Source organism: Zeus faber, assembly GCF_960531495.2.
Source record: "Zeus faber genome assembly, chromosome: 17".
Classification (NCBI taxonomy): domain Eukaryota; kingdom Metazoa; phylum Chordata; class Actinopteri; order Zeiformes; family Zeidae; genus Zeus; species Zeus faber.
This window is the reverse complement of record NC_137204.1, coordinates 9,877,188-9,896,840: the sequence shown is the minus strand read 5'-3', so window position 1 is coordinate 9,896,840 and position 19,653 is coordinate 9,877,188. Positions and strand designations below refer to the sequence as shown.

Here is a 19,653-nt window from a genome sequence, read left to right as displayed (position 1 = left end):
CTCCCTTCCGTATAAGAGCAGTCGCTTGACTCAGAAGGAAACGCAGGGCTCCACACCAACTTTTACCACCTGTAGCACTGGTGCTTCCGACTGAAAACTTTGAAGCGCCACTGAAATCAACATGCAACACAACACATTCATATTTTTTCCATCTTAATTGTATTATTGATAAATGCTTTGGTAATAAATAGACAATTTACAGAAAAAACAATGTGCTGTTTTTTTCTTTTAAAAGTCACAATTTTGAAGTGGTGCTTTAACAGAAAAAGTCATGAAGTTATATTGTGCTTTTTTAAACATAAGACACAAAATGATAAATTAACAAATGTAAACATAAGGTATGTGGTCAGTGCATTACTGTCATTAACAACCATGATGAGAGCCTCAGCTCTCCATCGCTCTCTCTCTCACTTACACGCACACATACCACACACACACCCTTCAGCTGTCAAACAATGGTTGCATATTCAAATTCGAATGCTATTAGAATTTAAAAAAACAAATGACGTTCGAATCTTACGCATAGGTCGACATACATCCTTTTTGTGCGCGCAAGTGAGTGAGCTTAATTTACGCGCTCTATTTTTATTTCATCCGCCAGCTGAGCAGGTGCAGGGACAGCTTCAGGCTCATTAAATTATAAAAAGGTAAAAATACAAACAAACAGATGAAGTGTTCTGGAAGGGGCTCCGTCCAGACTCTACAGGTGTTCCGGGGCCGCGATTGTACAATTTAAATTTTGCACGATTGCCCAACGGGCAATAACACAGGCTGAAAGTTGGTGAAATTGTAACATCTTAAAAGTTTAATTGATATTCGAATATATTCAAACTTATGTGTTCTTTCAGAAGGAATTCTAATGTGATTTTGGCCAATGTTAACAGCCCACACCAGTTCTCGCACCCTCCTAATGTTTCACATGATATACGGTGACGATTTAAAAATAAGAATAAAACGGTTGGCATATTTTGCAAGTCGCGCTGGTGCTCCTAGTTCTAACATTTAGTAGCACTGTCTCCATAAATTGTCCCAAAATGCTAATAAATGGTCGCAGTCCCTGAACCTATTATTTCAAACGGTTTGCATTGGAATATTTACATCACAAATCACAGATAAACATGTGTGCTTCAATTTTACATTTTCCTTGGGCCGCCGTGTATGCCATCTGCATATTCCACTCTGCTGCTGCATGTGCTTATGTAAATGTTATGTGTGTCTATCAGTGCGTCTTCACTCGGGTTGACGTCCATTATTATAGAACGCATATGGTGAGCAGCCGAAGCCGAGATAACATTGACTCACTTTAAGCTTTCCTCTGACTGTGCTTGTCTTCACAGACAAACTGGCCATGCATGAAGTGCTGGAGGCCATCACTCTTAGTTCTCTCTCCCCAGTCCCATCTAGGTTTTTCTTCCAAGGTCCCGACAATTTTGATCTTGCAACACAAGAGCTAGTTTCCATTATGTGTGTATTTTAAGTGGAGTTTTAAACTTTTGTGCGACTTAGTCTTTTTACCATTGGGTCTGATTTGTATAGTTTATATTTGAATTGCTTTTATGGGTTTTAATATATTGAAGCTACTTTGGAAACTCCGTGAAAGAGTGTGTGTGTGTGTGTGTGTGTGTGTGTGTGTGTGTGTGTGTGTGTGTGTGTGTGTGTGTGTGTGTGTGTGTGTGTGTGTGTGTGTGTGTGTGTGTGTGTGTGTGTGTGTGTGTGTTTGTGCTACCCTTGCTGCGGCCTATTTGAAGCCTCCTATTTATCGTGGAACATTATTGATTGATTTATTTATGTAGCTATTCTTAACAACATTGTATATGAAGTATTAATATAATTTATATAAATTAATATAATACTGTATACTATGGGATTTAGACTAGGCTTGGGCAGAAGGATAATTAAACCGGCAAGCGACTCCATCTCCATCGTCAATTGACATTAATGACAGACAATTTTTTTTATCCACCAGGAAAAATCAGAGCATTGTAACGGTGTACAGTGTAAGTGCAGTTCGCTGTGTTCTGAAACTGATTGCAGGAGCCAGAGAGAGCCCCTCTCGCCCTCTCCGCTCAGAGCTGTTTTGAGCCCCGTTCACACATAGTATGTAGGTCCCGTTAAATTACAGGGATAACCTTTCCGGCACCGCTATTGATTCTTACTATTCACACATGCAATTACATTCTGAAACATTTCCATCTTGCACCATTTCACACATGCCATGATGATGCCAGAATAGATGGGGTAAGGGACACTCCAGCAGAAGTCACAAGTTGCGTTCCCGGTCCACACCCCCCGCGCCAAAGAGCAACAGACGGAGCACCAACTCACACAGCTTTTTCACTTGCTCACACGTAGCACAAAAACATAAACATAAATACGCTATGAATAAATACTGAAATAAATAAACTAGGCAATGAATATATAATTGTAAATATAACATTATAGAAATGTATATATACATTTGTAAATATACAGACGAACTGCGCAGAGCCCCCACATGCGTTGGCCGAGACAGGGGGATCTTTTCGAATCATGGGCTCGTTCATCACTTTCATAGCGCCACTGGGTGTAGTGAGACCCTCCTGTCTATTTACGCAACAACATCCGCAGTGGAAAAGAGGTCTCAGAGAATTGGAGTGGAGTTTTTTTTATTTCTCCTCCAGACAGCGGTGGGCGAGTGTGCCGGCCTCGAGTGCTGTTTTTTTTTTAGTCTTTTTTAGATCTGTTTATTTTCATTTGTTTCCTACTTGTGTGAAACAACATTTTAAAACACAACTGAGCTAAGGGACCGTACCGTTCCAAAAATCCCTGTGTCCCCACTGTCCCGTGCTGCGTCACGCACGTCTCCCTGTTGCTTTCCGTTGCTATGGGACTTAATTTAGGAAAAACTAGATGTTTTTGTGTAAATACGTGACTTGTAAATAATAAATAGAAAAAAATGATAATTATAATAAATCCTGCACAGATCTTGCCATTACGCAGTTGTGTTCAAAAAAATTGTTTTATGCAACTAGGAAACAAATATAATAAATTAGTCTGTCTACACCACTGTCTAGACAGTGCAGTGAACCCCCTGGGGTGGAGGGTCTACGGCATGTACGGCGAACCGCTGAGAAAAAAAACTCTACGTCAACTCTCTGAGTTATGTTCACGTTATACTGTATATTATTGTAAGTGTGATAATCAGAATGTCAATGTTATAATACTGCAACATGAGCACGGTGCGTTTCTCCTCCCCTCCCAGCTCCCACCCCTATCCCACACTTCAGTTCATCCATTCATTCATTAAGATCCCGTGCTTTATTCTTGATTCTAAAACTGATTTCTGTCATTCAAAATTTTCTGTAATCTGAACTAATTCTCTTCCCGATCTAAGCTCTAGTGTGCATAGGGAAGAGCTATTCACAGAGAGGTTAGAGAGAGAGAGAGCGAGAGCTGGGGCAAGGTGCGCACAGCTCTACTTAGATTTTAGACTTTCTACGAGCCGAGGCTCATGGGGAGAGGCTCGAGACTTGAGATTTTAGTTCAAATATTAAAAAATAAATTCAAAATTAATATATGGCGGTCAATGCTGATATGGTGACAGGCCTCCACAAATAAATCAGTGTATAGGAAACACTACCGTGCATAATTGAGAAGAGAAATTGCGTGCTTTGCGTCCATCAGCGGCCAATTGATCCAAAACCTTAAATAACCACTCAAACCTGATCACTCTCTCCTAAGGACACACTGACCACAGCTGGCCGTGTGCTCCGGATGGTCAGTCTCATAAGCACTGTAGAAATTGATTTGAAATCAGAGACGGATCATCCCCACACCAACACATACACGCTGGCTACTGTACGACTCTGTACATGGATCTGTTTGACGTTCAAAATATTGATGACTGATCAAGGGACATTATGTTCAGAGTGAATGACTGCCTTTAATGTGTGTTACCCTAACGAAAAGATTTTGTAAACAGGCGATTAAAACTGTCTCTGATTGAGGCAGTATTAGAGATAGATTGAAACTGAACGGATAGATAAATACTTTTTTCATCTCCAGAGGGGAATTGCAGTCTCACGGCAGCTACCCTCCAAAGTAGGCAATAATAATAAAGTAAATATAGCTTAAGGCAGCAATACACGGGGTCCAGGTTAGTCGTGTTAGATACGAATTTGTTTTCCGAGTTCCCATAAAACACACTATCACTTCGTATCGACACCAATTACAAGTTTTCTGAGTTCCCATGGAACATAGCATCAGTTTGTGCTGTCGCTTGTGTTTACATCAACATTACTACTAAAACGAGTTACAATTTTCAGAGTTGTTCGAATGCCTCAAAATAAGGAGGAACACGATGGAGGGTATTTTGCAAAGAGAATGTGTTTCTTTACAAAAAAAGATAAAATATTGTCTCGACCCAGCGCAGATACTGCCCGACGCAACCACTACAGACTGATGGGTTCTACGCCACACACACCTTGCATTAATATATAATTAATTGGATGATGATGTCACAATGCGTCACAAAGCAAACTCATTTCTCTCCACGATCCGACTGGAAGTTGTAGAACGTTGGCATATTCTGCAACATTCTGCAACTTCCGGTGAATTTTAAACAGTTTTTCACAAATTCCAGCTCTAAATGAAGATTGATATGGATCAAAGTTGAACCAAAAGATGTCTGAGACGTCTCAGTTCTAGCGAGACCTCAACCATGTCCGTGGGTTTGGCAGTTATTGTGCGGCAGACAATAAATCTAACCATAAAAAAAAACCTAAAAATAAACAGTGAACAATAAAACACACACACACACACACACACACACACACACACACACACACTTCAGTGCACCTTTTCTCCCTTCCTCACCTTGATTCCCCCCGTAGGCTGTGACGTCATCTTGCACATGCCGGAGTGGGACGCGGCATGTGTCGGCAGTGATGCCTGGTTGGCCAGCACATTGGTTTATTTAAAGGACACTTGGCTCAAGGGCTGCCTGCGTCTTTGGCATCTCTAGTGGAACCGCCACGTGGAGATCTAGAGACTCATACGCCACCAAGTTGAAGCTGGTTTTTAGGATGGAGCAAAGTGGTCGATGTGTGAAACGGTGAAAGAACGGGGCGAAAGAATGACAAGCCTCACAGAGGAGTGTGTCCTGTGAGTGTGTCTGTGTCGCCGTCACAGTGAAAGCACAATTGAGCGGCCGACTATGGGGGTGAATGTGGGAGGAGCTTAGAAGGACTTACATAATAAGAAGCGCAAGTGTGTGAGGGAGGGAGGGAGGGATGCTTTGAGGCGACTCCCCTTCTCTCTCACTCTCTTTCGGGCTTGCACTGCGGGGGATGAGCGCTGATGGTTTATTGATGTCTAGCTTGCATTAGTGGTGCCGTGTGTGTGTTATGGAAAGGGGGAGAGTGGTGAGATAACAACAGCGCACTAGTGTTTGCGGGCGCCAATCGACTTGGCGGGAAAGGACAGCGGCGGTGAGCTTGGGGGAGGGGGCAGGGCTTCATAGATATGGACCTCGCCACCCGGTATAGGGGACTACTCCCGTACCATCTCCTCCACCCGTTGCCAGGTAGGACCAAAAGTTAGTCCTTAGCACAGGTTTTGGTGGCAGATAGGCCACCGCGGGACACTCGAGGCGTCATGGTTACCGGACGACATACTTCTTATTCGTCCATGATTAGTCCATCTCGTCATGTGTCTGATTTGGTGCAATTCTGGGGCTTCATGTAAGATTCATGTAGTTATCCTCACTATTTTGTTGGAAGGATGTGCTGTTGGCAAATACTGATTTCTAAGTTGAGTGTGTGACCTACATAGAATATGGAATTGCATGGAAAGCTAAAAAAGTAAAACAAAATTAAAAAAAAAACTTTTGTGAAGCCAAATGCGCAAGCAGGCTGTGTTGTGCAAGTTCAGCGTGTTTTATTCCACGATGGCTGACAGAAAAAGCACTGACCGGTATTTGATGGAATGAATCATTGACTCGCTCTTATTTTAATGCTGGTTGGCTCACAGCGTATGTATCAATGCCACGTGAGGAGCACGGAAAATATGCTCGACTTGTATGCTTCCCAAATCACCGGTGTGCGGACATGCATTTGGGACGAGGGTGGCTCAGGAGGTATAGCGGGTTGTCCAGTAATTAGAGTGTTCCTGGTTCGATCCCCAGCTCCTCCTGGTAGCACGTCAAAGTGTCCTAGAGCAAGACACTGAACCCCTCACTGCTCTCAATGTGTGCCTTGCACGGTGGCTGCTGCCATCAATGTGTATGTGACTGGGTGAATATGAGGCATGTACTGTAGAGCGCTTTGAGTCATGTGACTAGAACGGCGCTCGAGAAATGCACCATTTACCATTTCTCGTATTGGTGGTCAACACAGTCGACCAAAACAATTCAAAGAAGTGGAGTTCATTCCATGAAAAATAGCATTTTCTGACTCCTTTTTACTTTCTTCCATCTCTCTCTCTCTCTCGCTCTCTCTCTCTCTCTCTCCCCCCATCCCTTCCTCTCTGTGGCGGCTGCAGCTCGAAGCTCTGAAACAGCAGAATTCCAGATACGAGAAGGAGCAGTCTCTCTCCAAGGAGCAGCTGTGTAAAGAAATGTAAGTACACAGTTAGGTGCACGTGCGGCCGTTCCCAGCGTTGACTCCACCCAGAAATCATTTAGTGTTTAAATTCATAATGTAGATAATTAGTAAATCTACCGATGTTAAAAAAACTCCTCTTCTTAACTGATGGTTGCAGTTATGCATCTAGTGCTGCCAAGTACCACAAAACGGGTATTTTTACTGCGTCTAAAGATGCTCTATGTTCAAAATGATTGGCAAGAAAGAAAGCTAACCCGCATAAGCTGTTTTACTATTTACAAATATTTTAAAAACAAAAAATAAATGTTAGGCAACGCAAATACCTCTCCTTATTGTGACTGCGTTAGTAGTCCCCTCATAGCATCTGATTAGGGGGTCAATTTACAGACCTGTGCCTGAGTGTGTGTTTATGTGCATGCCTCCTCATTGTGAGTCATCAGAGCCCCCCGGCTGTGATGTCATAGTTCCGGATGGATTTGGACCGGCCCAATTTTAGAATCTGTTACATCATCGCCCTGTAGCGTCCTGGACGCTTCAAAGCGACTCAGTCTCCCGTCTGCCATACGTTCTTTGAATGAAAAGCAAGCTCCTTTTCGCTCGGGGATGATAAAAGGGACATTTCTGCAAAGAGACATCGCCAAATGCCCCCCCCCCCCCCCGCCCGCCTGTCCTGATGATGTGCCACTCGGCCCTTCTTCCCAAGGCACATCCTTCCTCTCCTGCCTTCTGCTGGAAACGTTACATCATCCCACAGTGGCTCCGCCTAGAACCGCCTGGCTCTATTATGACCTCAGAGCGCGAGCGTGTGTCTGCGTGCGTGCGTGCGTGCCTGTACGTGTGTGTGCGCGCGCGCGCGCGTGCGTGCCGGTGTGTGCGCGCGCATCCACGCACACTCGCGCGACTGAATAATACAGAAGCATGGCTTTGTGACTTTTATAACATCAATGTTTCATCAGTGTTTTGGTTCGTCTTGCTGTACGATGTATTTTTTATTATACACTATTTTTTGCCTTTATTTAAATATTTGACATATAGGGTATATTGGCATTTTAAATAATAAGGCAGCAATCGTAAGCAAGCAAAAAACTTTTTTCCACAATATAATACTAATGACTTCTTAAGTATTTCTTGATAATCTTAATTTAAATGTATATAGTATGTTATAATAGTCTACGTTGAAGCCGTTCTATTCTAACAGCTGCCCACTTGAATATCTTGCGATGCGTATGCTTTGGGATCGTGGTATTAAAGAGTTAAGATAAATACAACTAAACCTCATATATATATATATATATATATATGCTTACAGCACTGACCAAAGAGATTTGGCATTGAAACCAGGTTGATATATACAGTATATAGTATATATACAGTATACCGTATTTTCCGGACTATAAGGCGCACTTAATTTTCTCAAAAAACGACAGTGCGCCTTATAATCCGGAGCGCCTTATATATGGATTAATTCTGGTTGTGCTTACTGACCTCGAAGCGATTTGTGTGGTACAGGGCGCTCTTTCAACATGTTTTAGTACGACTTTGGTAAACTACAAAGCCGCACCGCTTGCAGCATTACGGCTACCGTAGTCAGGAGCATCGCGGAGCAATACATACTGTGCTTCACCCTAATATAACAGTGTGTGTGTATGAGGACCCCAAAATGGCACATGTCAAGAGACACGCTTACGACGCGGACTTCAAACTCAAGGCTATCAGTCACGCAGTAGAACATGGGAATAGAGCATTAATGAATCAATGGTACGGAAGTGGAGGAAGCAAGAAGATGACCTGCGCCAAGCAAAGAAGACCACTCAAGAGTTTCCGAGGGAACAAAGCGAGATGGCCACAGTTAGAGGACAAAATTGAACAGTGGGTTATTGAACAGAGAGCAGCAGGTAGAAGCGTCTCTACAGTCTCTATTCAACTGAAGGCAACAGCGTTAGCGCCGGACATGAATATCAATGACTTTCGAGGTGTTCCTTCTTGGTGCTTTCGTTTTATGAAAAGACGTAATCTCCATCCGCACACAAAATACCGTCTCGCAGCAACTGCCAAAAGATTACGAAGAAAAGCTGGCCACTTTCTGCGCATACTGCAAAAACAAGATCACTGAAAAGAAGATCCGGCCAGAGCACATCACCAACATGGACGAGGTTCCCCTCACCTTTCATATCCCCGTAAACCGCACTGTGGAGAAAACAGGGTCCAGGAATCATCACTGAACTGCCAGGTCACAGCAACGACACTGACTCGGATAATGACGAGAGGGATCCGGGCATGCTGGATGCCATAATCGCCCAACTGTTAAACTCGGACACTGAAGATGAAGAATTTGAGGGATTTGTGGACGAGGAATGAACTGAAAAAGTGAGTGTATTGTGTTGTATCCTACGTGTTATAACTGAACAATTTTGAGAGTTATTGTGAATACGCTAACGTTTGATTTAGCGGTATCAGACTGTTTTTTTTACGTGTTACAACTGAACAAGGTTGGGAGTTATTGTGAATACGCTCATTAACATTTGAACAATGTTGAGAGTTATTGTGAACACGTTTCATAAAGTTTGACTGACTGACTTATCAGATCTGACTGTTTTGTTTCGCTTAATGCGCCTTATAGTCCGGTGCGCTTTATATATGAAAAAGATCGAAAATAGACCATCTATTGACAGTGCGCCTTATAATCCAGTGCGCCCTATAGTGCGGAAAATACGGTATATATTATTTTGCCTGCTGGTTTGATGTGTCACTGAGAGTATATGAATGTACTGATTGTAACTGTAGTAGAAATACATTAACATTGTATATAAGTAACATCTTAAAACATGTTATCATTGCTTGCTTATTAGATGCAACTGATCTATACGTTCCTTTACTATAGAACAATAATATCCCATTTCCATTTGACCATTAATGGTCTCCGGTAGTGATGGGAAGTTCTGGGATGCACTGCAACCCTGAAATTACCCCGGAGGAGCTCTATGTGTAAACGCAAATGTCTGGTAACGCAAATAGGTTGGACCGGACATTAAACTCACTTTACCCAGCTAGCACCCTGGTACAAAGTCTGCGTAATGTCCGATTGAGCGGTATGCGGGAACAGAGCAGGTGATTGTCCGGAGAATTCACAGCGAGCGAGCGGGCGTGTTGTGTGTTGATGACGTCTATCATGCGACTGGCACAAGATAGACGGATCCACAATGCTGCAGCTTTCTTTCTCTGTTGGGATCTTTGTGCACGGAGCATAGCTCCTTCATACTCCTTTCTGCTTTTCCTCTATATTCCTTTCCACTCTTTTGTTTATATTGTGGATACTTCCAAATACATGAAGTATCAACCCAAAAAAAGTCAGTTACTGATAAGTCGGTAGCCTCGTCCGCCATCTTGGGTGTGCTGTAAAACTCTGCAGTGTTACATGTCATTGCGGCAAGTCCTGCCTCCTGCACGCTCTACCCAGGCTCCGGACCTGATAATCCAGACATTGTCTGGAGCTCATGTGTAGAAGCAGCTCAAGGCAGTCACCCAGAGTTTTTGGGAATCCCCCACCGGCCCAAGCACCCATAGAGGATGCGCACCAGAGACTTCCACCGGTTATCACACCGAATGGATCAAATTCTGATACTGAAACGAGTCATTTCACGTTGTGATGCTCAAAACGAATTATTCACCGTTCTTTAGCTGCTCCTTTTCCCATGATTGTGTGCGGGGGAAAATTATTTTTTTTTTTGGGCCCCTGTCGGACGCAGCTGTAATGACATGGTGACAATGACACACTATGTCAAATTGGCTTCAAAGCCAATTTGTTCATTGGGGCTTGCACAGAGGACGCACTGAACCATAACTCACAGGCAAAGCGTTTATTTATTTCTATTTTATTTTTTTTTGTTTTTTTAATGGAATTCAAAATGTACGATCAATCAGAATTGAGGAGTAGTAAACTACTAAAATGGGACAAATTAAAATTCATGGACAGTTACTGACTGTTACTGTGGCATGGAACTTGTGGGTGAGTGAGTGGCTTTGTGCAGCCCGAGTCAGGCCTTCGCTCAGGACGGGAAGAGCGAGTACTGAGCGAGTCAGTGAGTCAGTGATTCGGAGTCAGACCCTGAGTTCAGCTGGCTCCGGGCGGAATGGGAGAGCGAGCGAGTGATTGATTTGTGCTGCCTGCGTCAGACCAATCGGCTCAGGACGGGGTGGGGGGGCTCTGGGCTGGGAGAGCGAGTAGCGCCAAAGTGGTTTATTTTCTCACAGGGCTAGGTTAATACAGTCATTTACTTGATACATGTCAACAAATACAGTTAATATAAGAGTTGCACAATAGTGTGAGTGACACGTTGTCTAGCAAGTAGCAGGTGGGAGTGGCGAGTCAATGAACGAGTGAGGGGGGACGAGGAGTCAGTAAAAAGGAGTCAATTAGTTCAAACTGGCACATCACTAGTTGCCAGTTAACTCATGTAATGCCGGAGGCTTCCAACTCCACAGATGTCTACTCAAGATGTTCTGAATCAAATGGCAAATTTAGTATAGAATTTTTTTTTTTTCTTAAAACACAAAAAGTCTGTGTTACGGTTTGTTTTGCTATATTTGTGTGTGTGTGTGTGTGTGTGTGTGTGCGTGTGTGTGTTGTGTAGTGTAGAGCCGCTCAACACCTCCTGCTCAGGCTTCCTTAAAAGGAAGACCTTTGCTTGTGACAATGACATTAATAAGGATTTAATGTTTTAATTAAAAAACAGATTTCTCATCACTACGTCTTTGTTTTTTTTTCTTTTCCTTTTCTTGCAGCGAGGAGCTGAAGCTGGCCACTCAAAAGTCTCAACCTCCTGAGGAGGTATTGTGATTTCTCGAGATTTTCCCCAAATCCTAATTCCTCTCATTATGTAATACATTAGAGGGTTGTTTTTTTTTTTTAGCCCTAAAGACAAGACCCCATGCTGTTACTGAGCACAAAGAGCTCAGACGGGTTTACCCTGCTCCTTAAAACCGCTTGTGTTTACGTGTGTGTCCCAGCAGAACGTGGACCCTAACGGTCTCCAGCCCGACATGAAAGCCCGGTAGGACATATTGAAACTTTGCATGTTTATCTACTCTATTTACAGTATTTATTCATTTTTTCGTCCCAGCATTGCTCAATTTATTAGCTTTGGTTTATGACTGAGAAGATTTTGTATTTATTTATTTTTTTTTCACTTTCGTTGCAGCTTTGTTTGGCTGTTTGGTGGTAATGTTGGTGGAATGGTAGTTCAAGCTTATATTGGATCTATAATGTGTAATCAAAAAGTTTGTCCTGATTTTCGAAAGGCGTGGGCTCGCAACGGGACACCGCACAGGGATCTTTCTGTGTCATTCAGTTAATGTCAGAAAATAAAATAATGAAATAAATACAGCTACAATTAAAATAAAAGTTTTATTTTCTTTTTTACTTTTTTTTGGTTTGGTGATTTATTTATTTTTTATTATCGCTGAGTGGGCTGGTCCCCACCCAGAGTCAAAGTCAAATATGTTGGACCTTGAATGCATTTTTATTTTGTGTTATTTACAATATTCTTTCTTTTACAAAAACAACCTTTCTGTGTTGTTTTCTCAGCAGTTCCCAGAGTAGAACATGGGGTAATGCAGTTTTATGAAGTGGTTCTGCTTTTTTCTACAGAGGAACAATATCTAATCGGGAAACAAGGGAAGGAATCAACTTTCAGAAATCCGCCTCGCTCTCAGACAAGGACCGGGAACTGGAAAGCCTGAGGAATGAGGTAGAAAATAAAGACAGGCTTTCGAGTGCCTCCGGAGACGTAGTGATTCGACGGTTCGGTCCTGAAAAGTGCTCTGTCCGCGCAGATCGCCGTGCTGCGGGGAGAGAACGCCGTTGCTAAAACCCTGCAGTCGGCCATGGAGACGCTGGAGAGGGACAAAGCCCAGCTGGCCAGTCGAGTCCACAGTCTGGAGCGGAGGCTGGTGGCACGGGGAGCCTCCGACGGAGAGGAAAAGGCCTTTTCGCCCACAGGTGAATGGGTCGACTCCCACAAATCTCTCAAAAAGATGGTGTGAAAAAAATCGTATCTCCTCGAATTTGTGATCAAGCTACTGATAGACGCTTACGCTTCTGCAGGTGATTTGGCTCTGGGCCAGCTCAGGGAGGAAAAGGAATTTGCCGAAGGCCAGGTACGACCTTGTGGGACCCCTGGGCTTAAAACATGGCGGAGTCGTCTCGCCCCTGACGCAAATCTCATAATCTGCTTCATGCCGTCAGATCAACTTCCTGAACAGCGTGATCGTGGACCTGCAGCGGAAGAACGAGGAGCTGAAGATAAAGTTGAAGAAGATGGCTCTGGCCGAGTTCAATGGCAACGAAGGGACCGACAGGTGAGACACATGACATAGGAAATAATACACTTAAAATATAATAATAATACACGTGTCTTTTATTGGTTCTGACTTAATAAATCTGTAAAAGCTCTAAGCATTAAACTTGATGTCGCCCATTCATTTTCTCTAAACATGAGTCTGGAATGGCCAGGGTTGTCAGCAATGGCTGCTAATAAGTTTGTTAGATTTCTACATAGTTTTACAAGTGTTTTTAATCTCGAGGGCCGGTGTCACTCAAGTCCTAGAAATACAAAAATAATCACGTGTTAATTCATACAATTAATTCATATATCATCTCTCTCAAAGACATGGACCATAATAACCAGATCAGATCAATCAACCTCTAACCAATCAGAATAGCCAAAAACAAAATAGTTTAACGGAACATAACTAGCAAACCACTGGCAGCAGAACAACAACAAAGTATTCAACGCATGATTCTAAACATACCAATACACTTACCACTTTAAATGCACAGAGAATATGATATGATACTTTTTTTTAACCTTTAACCCTAAATTATTATTATTATTGGACTGTGTGAATAATAATAATAATAATTAATTACACAACAAATAAATCAATAAATAAATAAGTCGACACTACGACCAGAATTGATGTTGGTCAAGTTTTTTTTTTTCAATTGGTCTTAAAACTAAGTAAATCCATGTAAATATAATACTGATGTGATTTAACGTTGAACGCCGACATATTTCAGTTTTTTTTATTTTTTATATTTTACTTTTCTATAAATCACTCTCTATCAGTGAATTTGGTTAAAGTGTGAATAAGTGAATAATTTTTTTTTTTGTTGTACAGTTGTACAGTCCAACTCGCTGTTGGACTGTACAACAAGCGCTCCCATTTTCCCTGACATGTTTTGTGACGCGATACTCACACACAGTACATCCGGTAAAATGGCGCAGACTATAGACCTTGCTAAATTGTGAGCGTCTGAATGCTCTAAACTAGAGTGAAAAATGAGTGCCACATTGGAAGTGATGCAAAGTGATGCGTAGAGGAGAGGGAAGTTGGCCCAAATGCCCTCATTCAAATGTTGAGATTGGGGTGAGGTGGAGTTATATTAAAGGTTGTCTGAACTCCCATCCCCTTCCCGCTGGTCGTACAGGCTGGAGGAAGGGTTGCAGAAGCGCGAGCGGAAGGCTCCGCCGCGCCTTTTCTGCGACATCTGCGACTGCTTCGACCTCCACGACACGGAGGACTGTCCCACCCAGGCCCAGAGCCCCGACTCCGTCCCCCACTCCACCCATCACGGCAACCCGGCCGACCAGCGTCCCTACTGCGACATCTGCGAGGCCTTCGGCCACGCCACCGAGTCCTGCAACGACGACCAGACCTTCTAGAAGGCCACTCACTACACTCTCCACGACCCCTAACCCTCCTACCTTGGCTCTTGCACAACCAAACAGATTTTCCATATTTATTTTTATACTGTATTTATGTACATCACTGTCAACCACTGCCATTACACCCCCCGGAAATCCTTTTTTTTTAACTCTACTGAGTTCAACACAGAACCGCCGTTTGTAAAATGAAGAATCTCGTCGTCGTCTTTTTTTCGTGGTGCGTTTGTGACGGTTCTCTTTTTCGTGATTCGTTGACAAACGAAAAAAGGGAAAAACATTTGACTTTGCACATTGAAATAGGAACGTGAACCCAGCTTATTTTTTTAAAGCGTCTGTATCAAAAATCACATTCCAAAAATTTAAACCAGATTTAAATAAAAGAAAAAAAGCTGCCTTGTCATGTTTTGTACTTTTACGGGTGACATCTTTTAATTCTTATTTATGGTGTATTAAGCTCTATTTTAACGATTGATTTGTGTTGGAGAATTCAATAACACCTAACCATTTTTTATTAAAACTATATGCGATCTAAAAATAAGTGTGTGTGTGTATGTATGTATATGTGTGTGTATATATATATATATATATATATATATATATATATATATATATATATATATATATTTATATATATATATATATATATAAGGATTTAAAAAAATGTAATCGCAAACAATTGCATTTATTTGCAGTTACTAGAGGGAGCTCATGATTTGATCATGATTTCAAATTGCTCACCAGGTCTTTTTTTTTACGACTTGCCAAATTATCATTCCACAAATATGCTTTTTTGTGTAAGGTTCACATGATTTTGTTGGTGGTGAATTTATTGCATAACTTGTTTATCGCCAGAATATGTAACGTTGGCTGTGTTGAAGATCTGCTATGACTCACAGTGATATGCATATCAGGAATATTATAATATTGCATTATATAACTTATCAGCCCTACTGTAGTAATGACGGGATATTAGCACCATGTCCCAGAAAGTCACCAAAATATAAGTAGAAGCCTCTATCACTTAGTATTGCACTGTCCACTTTAAAGATTTAACATTTAAAAGAACATTCAAGAAGCTATTTTTCTTTTGCTCAGTTGTTTTAATTATATCGTTCAATATAAAATACTTAATACCTAATAAAAAAGACTGTTTTATATTGCCTGTGGATTTGTTAACCTGTTGTTACCTGTTATGTTGCCTGTAGAGAGTAACTTTTTTCAACTTATTCAATATCACCACATAGTTCATAAGCACAACAGTGGGTCATAATGAAATTGTCCAATTTAACAATTTATATTGTATTCTGTGACTAACCACTGATACTTATGTGTTACTATTATCAGGTGTCCTCCTCTGAGAAAATGTGTAATGTACTATTGAACAAAAATACCATATTTTTGTTTACTGTGTTATTCTCTGCCCTGTTGATCAAATATGTCATGTTTGATAAAAGGTTTCCACCTTAAAGGAAAAAAAAATACCCAGCATTGTACAAATATGATAAAGCACATTCTGTACTTTCTACTTCCATAAGTGATGATATTGTGTGCAATGTTTTGTACGTTAACACCTTGGATGCCGTCTGTGAACGGGATCCTGACACTGTTAAAACCTTTTAAAGATGTGTTTAGCGATGTGACTTGTTTTCTATGTACTGCATTCCCCCGAAGGTTCAATAGAAATATGAAACAAAAATTGTCTTGTTTTGTCAAGTGTTTAGCTTTTTTGCCCATTCTTCTTCCCACTCTAAATAATTACTGGACAACAAGGCAATCTCTTACACCTTATACCTATATTATTTGATAATGCTTGGCTTGCGGTGCTAGTTCTGTCAGACAACTTGACGTCGCCACATGCTTCCATGCCCTTATTTGGCCGGCCTATTTAACCAGTCGATCCCTACCTGCTTTGGTGCCTGCTTGCTTGTTGCACTCCCTGGCATCCACCTGTTGGGCTCTACTCTTCTATCCCATGGGAGGATTCGCGCTCATCCTATATTTCTAGCTCATGGAGGGTGCCTGTTTGCTGTACACCTCATGAGCAGTAGAGCCGAGACTCCAAAATACAAACAATGCTAAATAAATCAAGATAATTTTAAAGGTAAATCCTAGAGTTGATTGTTAGAACAAATGCTCCAAACGAGCTAGGTGTCAATACACCCTCAATAAATAAGCAGACTATTGACCGCTTATTAAGGGTGTATTGACACCTAATTCGTTCGGAGCATTTGTTCCGATTCCTGGAGTGTCGCCCCCCCTAGATAAGTTTGTTTGGACTTTATTGTGAACACAAAAATCACGCTTTTTTCCGGACCAATTCAACCGCACCGAGACCACCTCAAGAGGGTGGTTTGTCTTGGCCGGCTTGCAATCAATCGCTCCACGGAGCGGTTCGTTTGCGGTGAGAATGCAACCGACCCAACAAATCGACACAACTCGCTTGCTGTAGCCGGCGGGGGCGTACGGAGGCAGCGCCGAGGTGTGAACACACAGGGCCTCCATGTGCAGTTAAACCCCCCCAGCAGGTTTTTTGATATCTGGATTTTTTTTTAAATATTTGTCAAACGTATTCTTCGAATTATGTCAAAGTTCACAACAGCAGGTACGCAGTAGTAGTTTTTAAAAATATACCCGGTACTAAGGGATCAGTGTGGGAAAAAAAACCCCAGTAAAATCCACCTTGTTCCTGTTTTCACAAATAGAATAATACTTTCATCAAATCAGAAACTGTTAGAAATGCAATAGTCTCCTTATTATAATCTTCACATTACATTGCATTTAGCAGACGCTTTTATCCAAAGCGAGCAATTAGGGGTTACGTGTCTTGCTCAAGGACACTACAGCATGCTAGCGGGAAGAGCCTGGGATCGAACCAGCAATCGGCTGCTCACTTCGGCGTCAAAGGTATGCATCAGAGTTGCCAAGGCCGCTTATAATACGCGGCATTGGACCTTAAAAGTAGTTCAAAACCACGTGTAAAACGTGTTGATATAAATAATCTATACAACGGGAACGCTGTTCACCGGTAACGGTACACGCCACCATGTTGCCGACCGCACGGACCCGCGGTCAAGGACTTTGTGCGTAAAAGCCCAGCCCGATACGACGGGGAGGGAAAGTGGAACGTTCCTCCAGAGCTCAATGCGAAATCGGTGAAACAAAGAGGGAGGGAGGGGAGCGCAGAGGGGGAGAGAAGGGGGAGAAGCGCACGAAACCGCCCGGAAAACTCACGACCAATCACGAAACGGGTTGCAAAGCGCGCGGCGTTTTGTTGACGCGCTGCGGCGTGAACGCGAATCGACCCGGAGCCCGGGCGCAACACTCGAAAACACGTTGTTCCTGGAACCGGAGCAAAGCAAACCAACCGCAGCTCCCGAGACTAGTCTAGACCTGTCTCAAACGGTCATTCATGTTTCTCTTTTCAGTCGCCTATGAAATACAGAAATGCACGAGACGAGGGGGGAAAAAAATAAAATGAAAAAAAATAAAGTTTTGTGACTTTTATTAAGAAAACAAAACCATTGGGCATGATAAAAACCAAGCACTACTGATGGAATAAATAAGTCAAACCAAACCATAAATCTGTACACTATCTAAAGTGAAACATGGTCCCGAGAATAACAACATACAAAGATTTCAAATCTCACAGCTCCTTTTTTTTGTTAGTTGTTTTTTTTTTTTTTGTTTTTTTTTTTTATACAGACAGTTCTGAGCAAAACTAGTAATAAGCAATCGGCTCGATCGGGTGAAAGCTACAACGTAAGTACGATTTTTTTGTTTATAACGGTTAATGTCAATACGTAGCATTTTAAGTTCCAGCGCCGCTGGACTGGGAATGAGGTATATGCTAATCCATCTTCTAAAAACTGAGACAATTCTTTTTTTTTGTTTTGTTTTTGCAAGTCTTCTTTTCTCTCCATCCGTGAGACTGCATCTGATCAAGTGATTTATCGTATGCCTATCTTTATGTTGTCTACTGTGATCAAAGTGATGCCATTGATGACCCACAACCAAATCTTAACATGTACATTAGAGGTCATCATTAGAGGTCTGAATCCTTACTGGTAAATTCAAGTAAATTGCACACTGGGGTGGATGACAAAAACAAAAAATTAAATCCAAGAGTTTGATGCGGATTCAGCCGACAAGACAGCACCTTAAAGGGGGATTATACATGTAGAACTAATGCTTGAGTGAAGAGCCATGGACCTGCTAACATGGGCCACGGCTCGTGCGTAGGTAGTGACACAAACGGTACATTTATATTGATGGGTGGGTTGCTTTGGTGAACCAGAGAGGAGAAGCGGTACCAGCGCTGTAAGTCTTATTTCAGGGTCGGGGGAATAAAGAGAAACCACAGATTTTCTCGCTTTGCCTTCAAACGACAGTAAACAAGTATACAATTATTTTGGGTAGTGTTTAAGTTCCAGCTCCCATTTTTTTTTGTAACCAGAACACAATATAAAGAATATAAAGAAAATGAAGAAAATATATGCAAAAAAAAAAAAAGGCACAAAAAACGTAAATGATACAACATTTTGACCGAAGAAATGTTCTGTTTGATCATAGCGACACAAGGCACACCTCCAGGACCTACTGTATGCTACCTACGCCCGCCTTGTACTATCTGATAATCCACGAGTTTGACTTGACCGGTACCGTCACTCCATCTTCCCTCTTCATGAGAACTTATTTAAAAAAACAAAATAAAAAATAAAAATAAACACAACACCTTCCATGAATCAGAGGGAAAAAAAATGACATCCACTACAGCAGCAAATCTATCTGTGATCAATTGTGATATACCATAACAGTGCATTGACCCTCCTGAGGAAAACAAATACAAAAAACCACCCCGACAGGATTTCCCCTTAACAAATATAGAACATTAGTCTGGACAGTAGGAATTAATAAAAAAAATGGGATGATTTATTGGGTGTAGTGTTACTAACTGATTGATGTCTGTGTGTGTGTGTATATTGGTGTAATTCCCAGTGTTATTTTCCTTTAACAGATACGGGTCAGCGTTTCTCTTCTGGCGCTCAGGTGTGGCGGTGCAGGGGTGCCTGGATTCAACGCTTCTCGTGGCATTTTGGGAGTGTGTGAAGAAACATAAAAAGGAAGCCCGAAGGGGGGTGGGGTAGGGTGAGATTTGTGAATAAGGAAATATCCGTTTCTCGAGAGATGTCCACGTCTCCCTTTGATATTGATAAGTATTTTGGAGATTAGGGACAGAAGAGGATAGAGAAGGGAGAAGCGGTGTGTCCATTTTCCAACCCCCCCCCCCCCCCCAAAAAAACCCCAAAACAAAACAAAAAAAAAAAAAAAAAACTTGATAGGATGGT

At 42.0% G+C, this 19,653-nt stretch overlaps 1 protein-coding gene across 3 annotated transcripts in view; it reads left to right on the top strand.

The window, feature by feature from the left end:
• The window catches only part of clip1b (CAP-GLY domain containing linker protein 1b), a 30,087-nt gene extending 15,240 nt beyond the window's left edge, over positions 1-14,847 (top strand). For 2 of the 3 annotated variants that reach the window (XM_080017302.1, XM_080017300.1), the window contains 8 exons: positions 6,520-6,596; positions 11,364-11,409; positions 11,589-11,632; positions 12,229-12,328; positions 12,414-12,579; positions 12,685-12,737; positions 12,826-12,938; positions 14,071-14,847. In XM_080017302.1, the coding sequence (XP_079873428.1) occupies positions 6,520-6,596; positions 11,364-11,409; positions 11,589-11,632; positions 12,229-12,328; positions 12,414-12,579; positions 12,685-12,737; positions 12,826-12,938; positions 14,071-14,305 (834 nt within the window). In that variant the 3' untranslated portion in view covers positions 14,306-14,847. The remainder of the gene's footprint in view (positions 1-6,519; positions 6,597-11,363; positions 11,410-11,588; positions 11,633-12,228; positions 12,329-12,413; positions 12,580-12,684; positions 12,738-12,825; positions 12,939-14,070) is intronic. The other variant, XM_080017301.1, reaches the window with a different exon arrangement.
• The last annotated feature ends 4,806 nt before the right edge of the window (positions 14,848-19,653 follow it).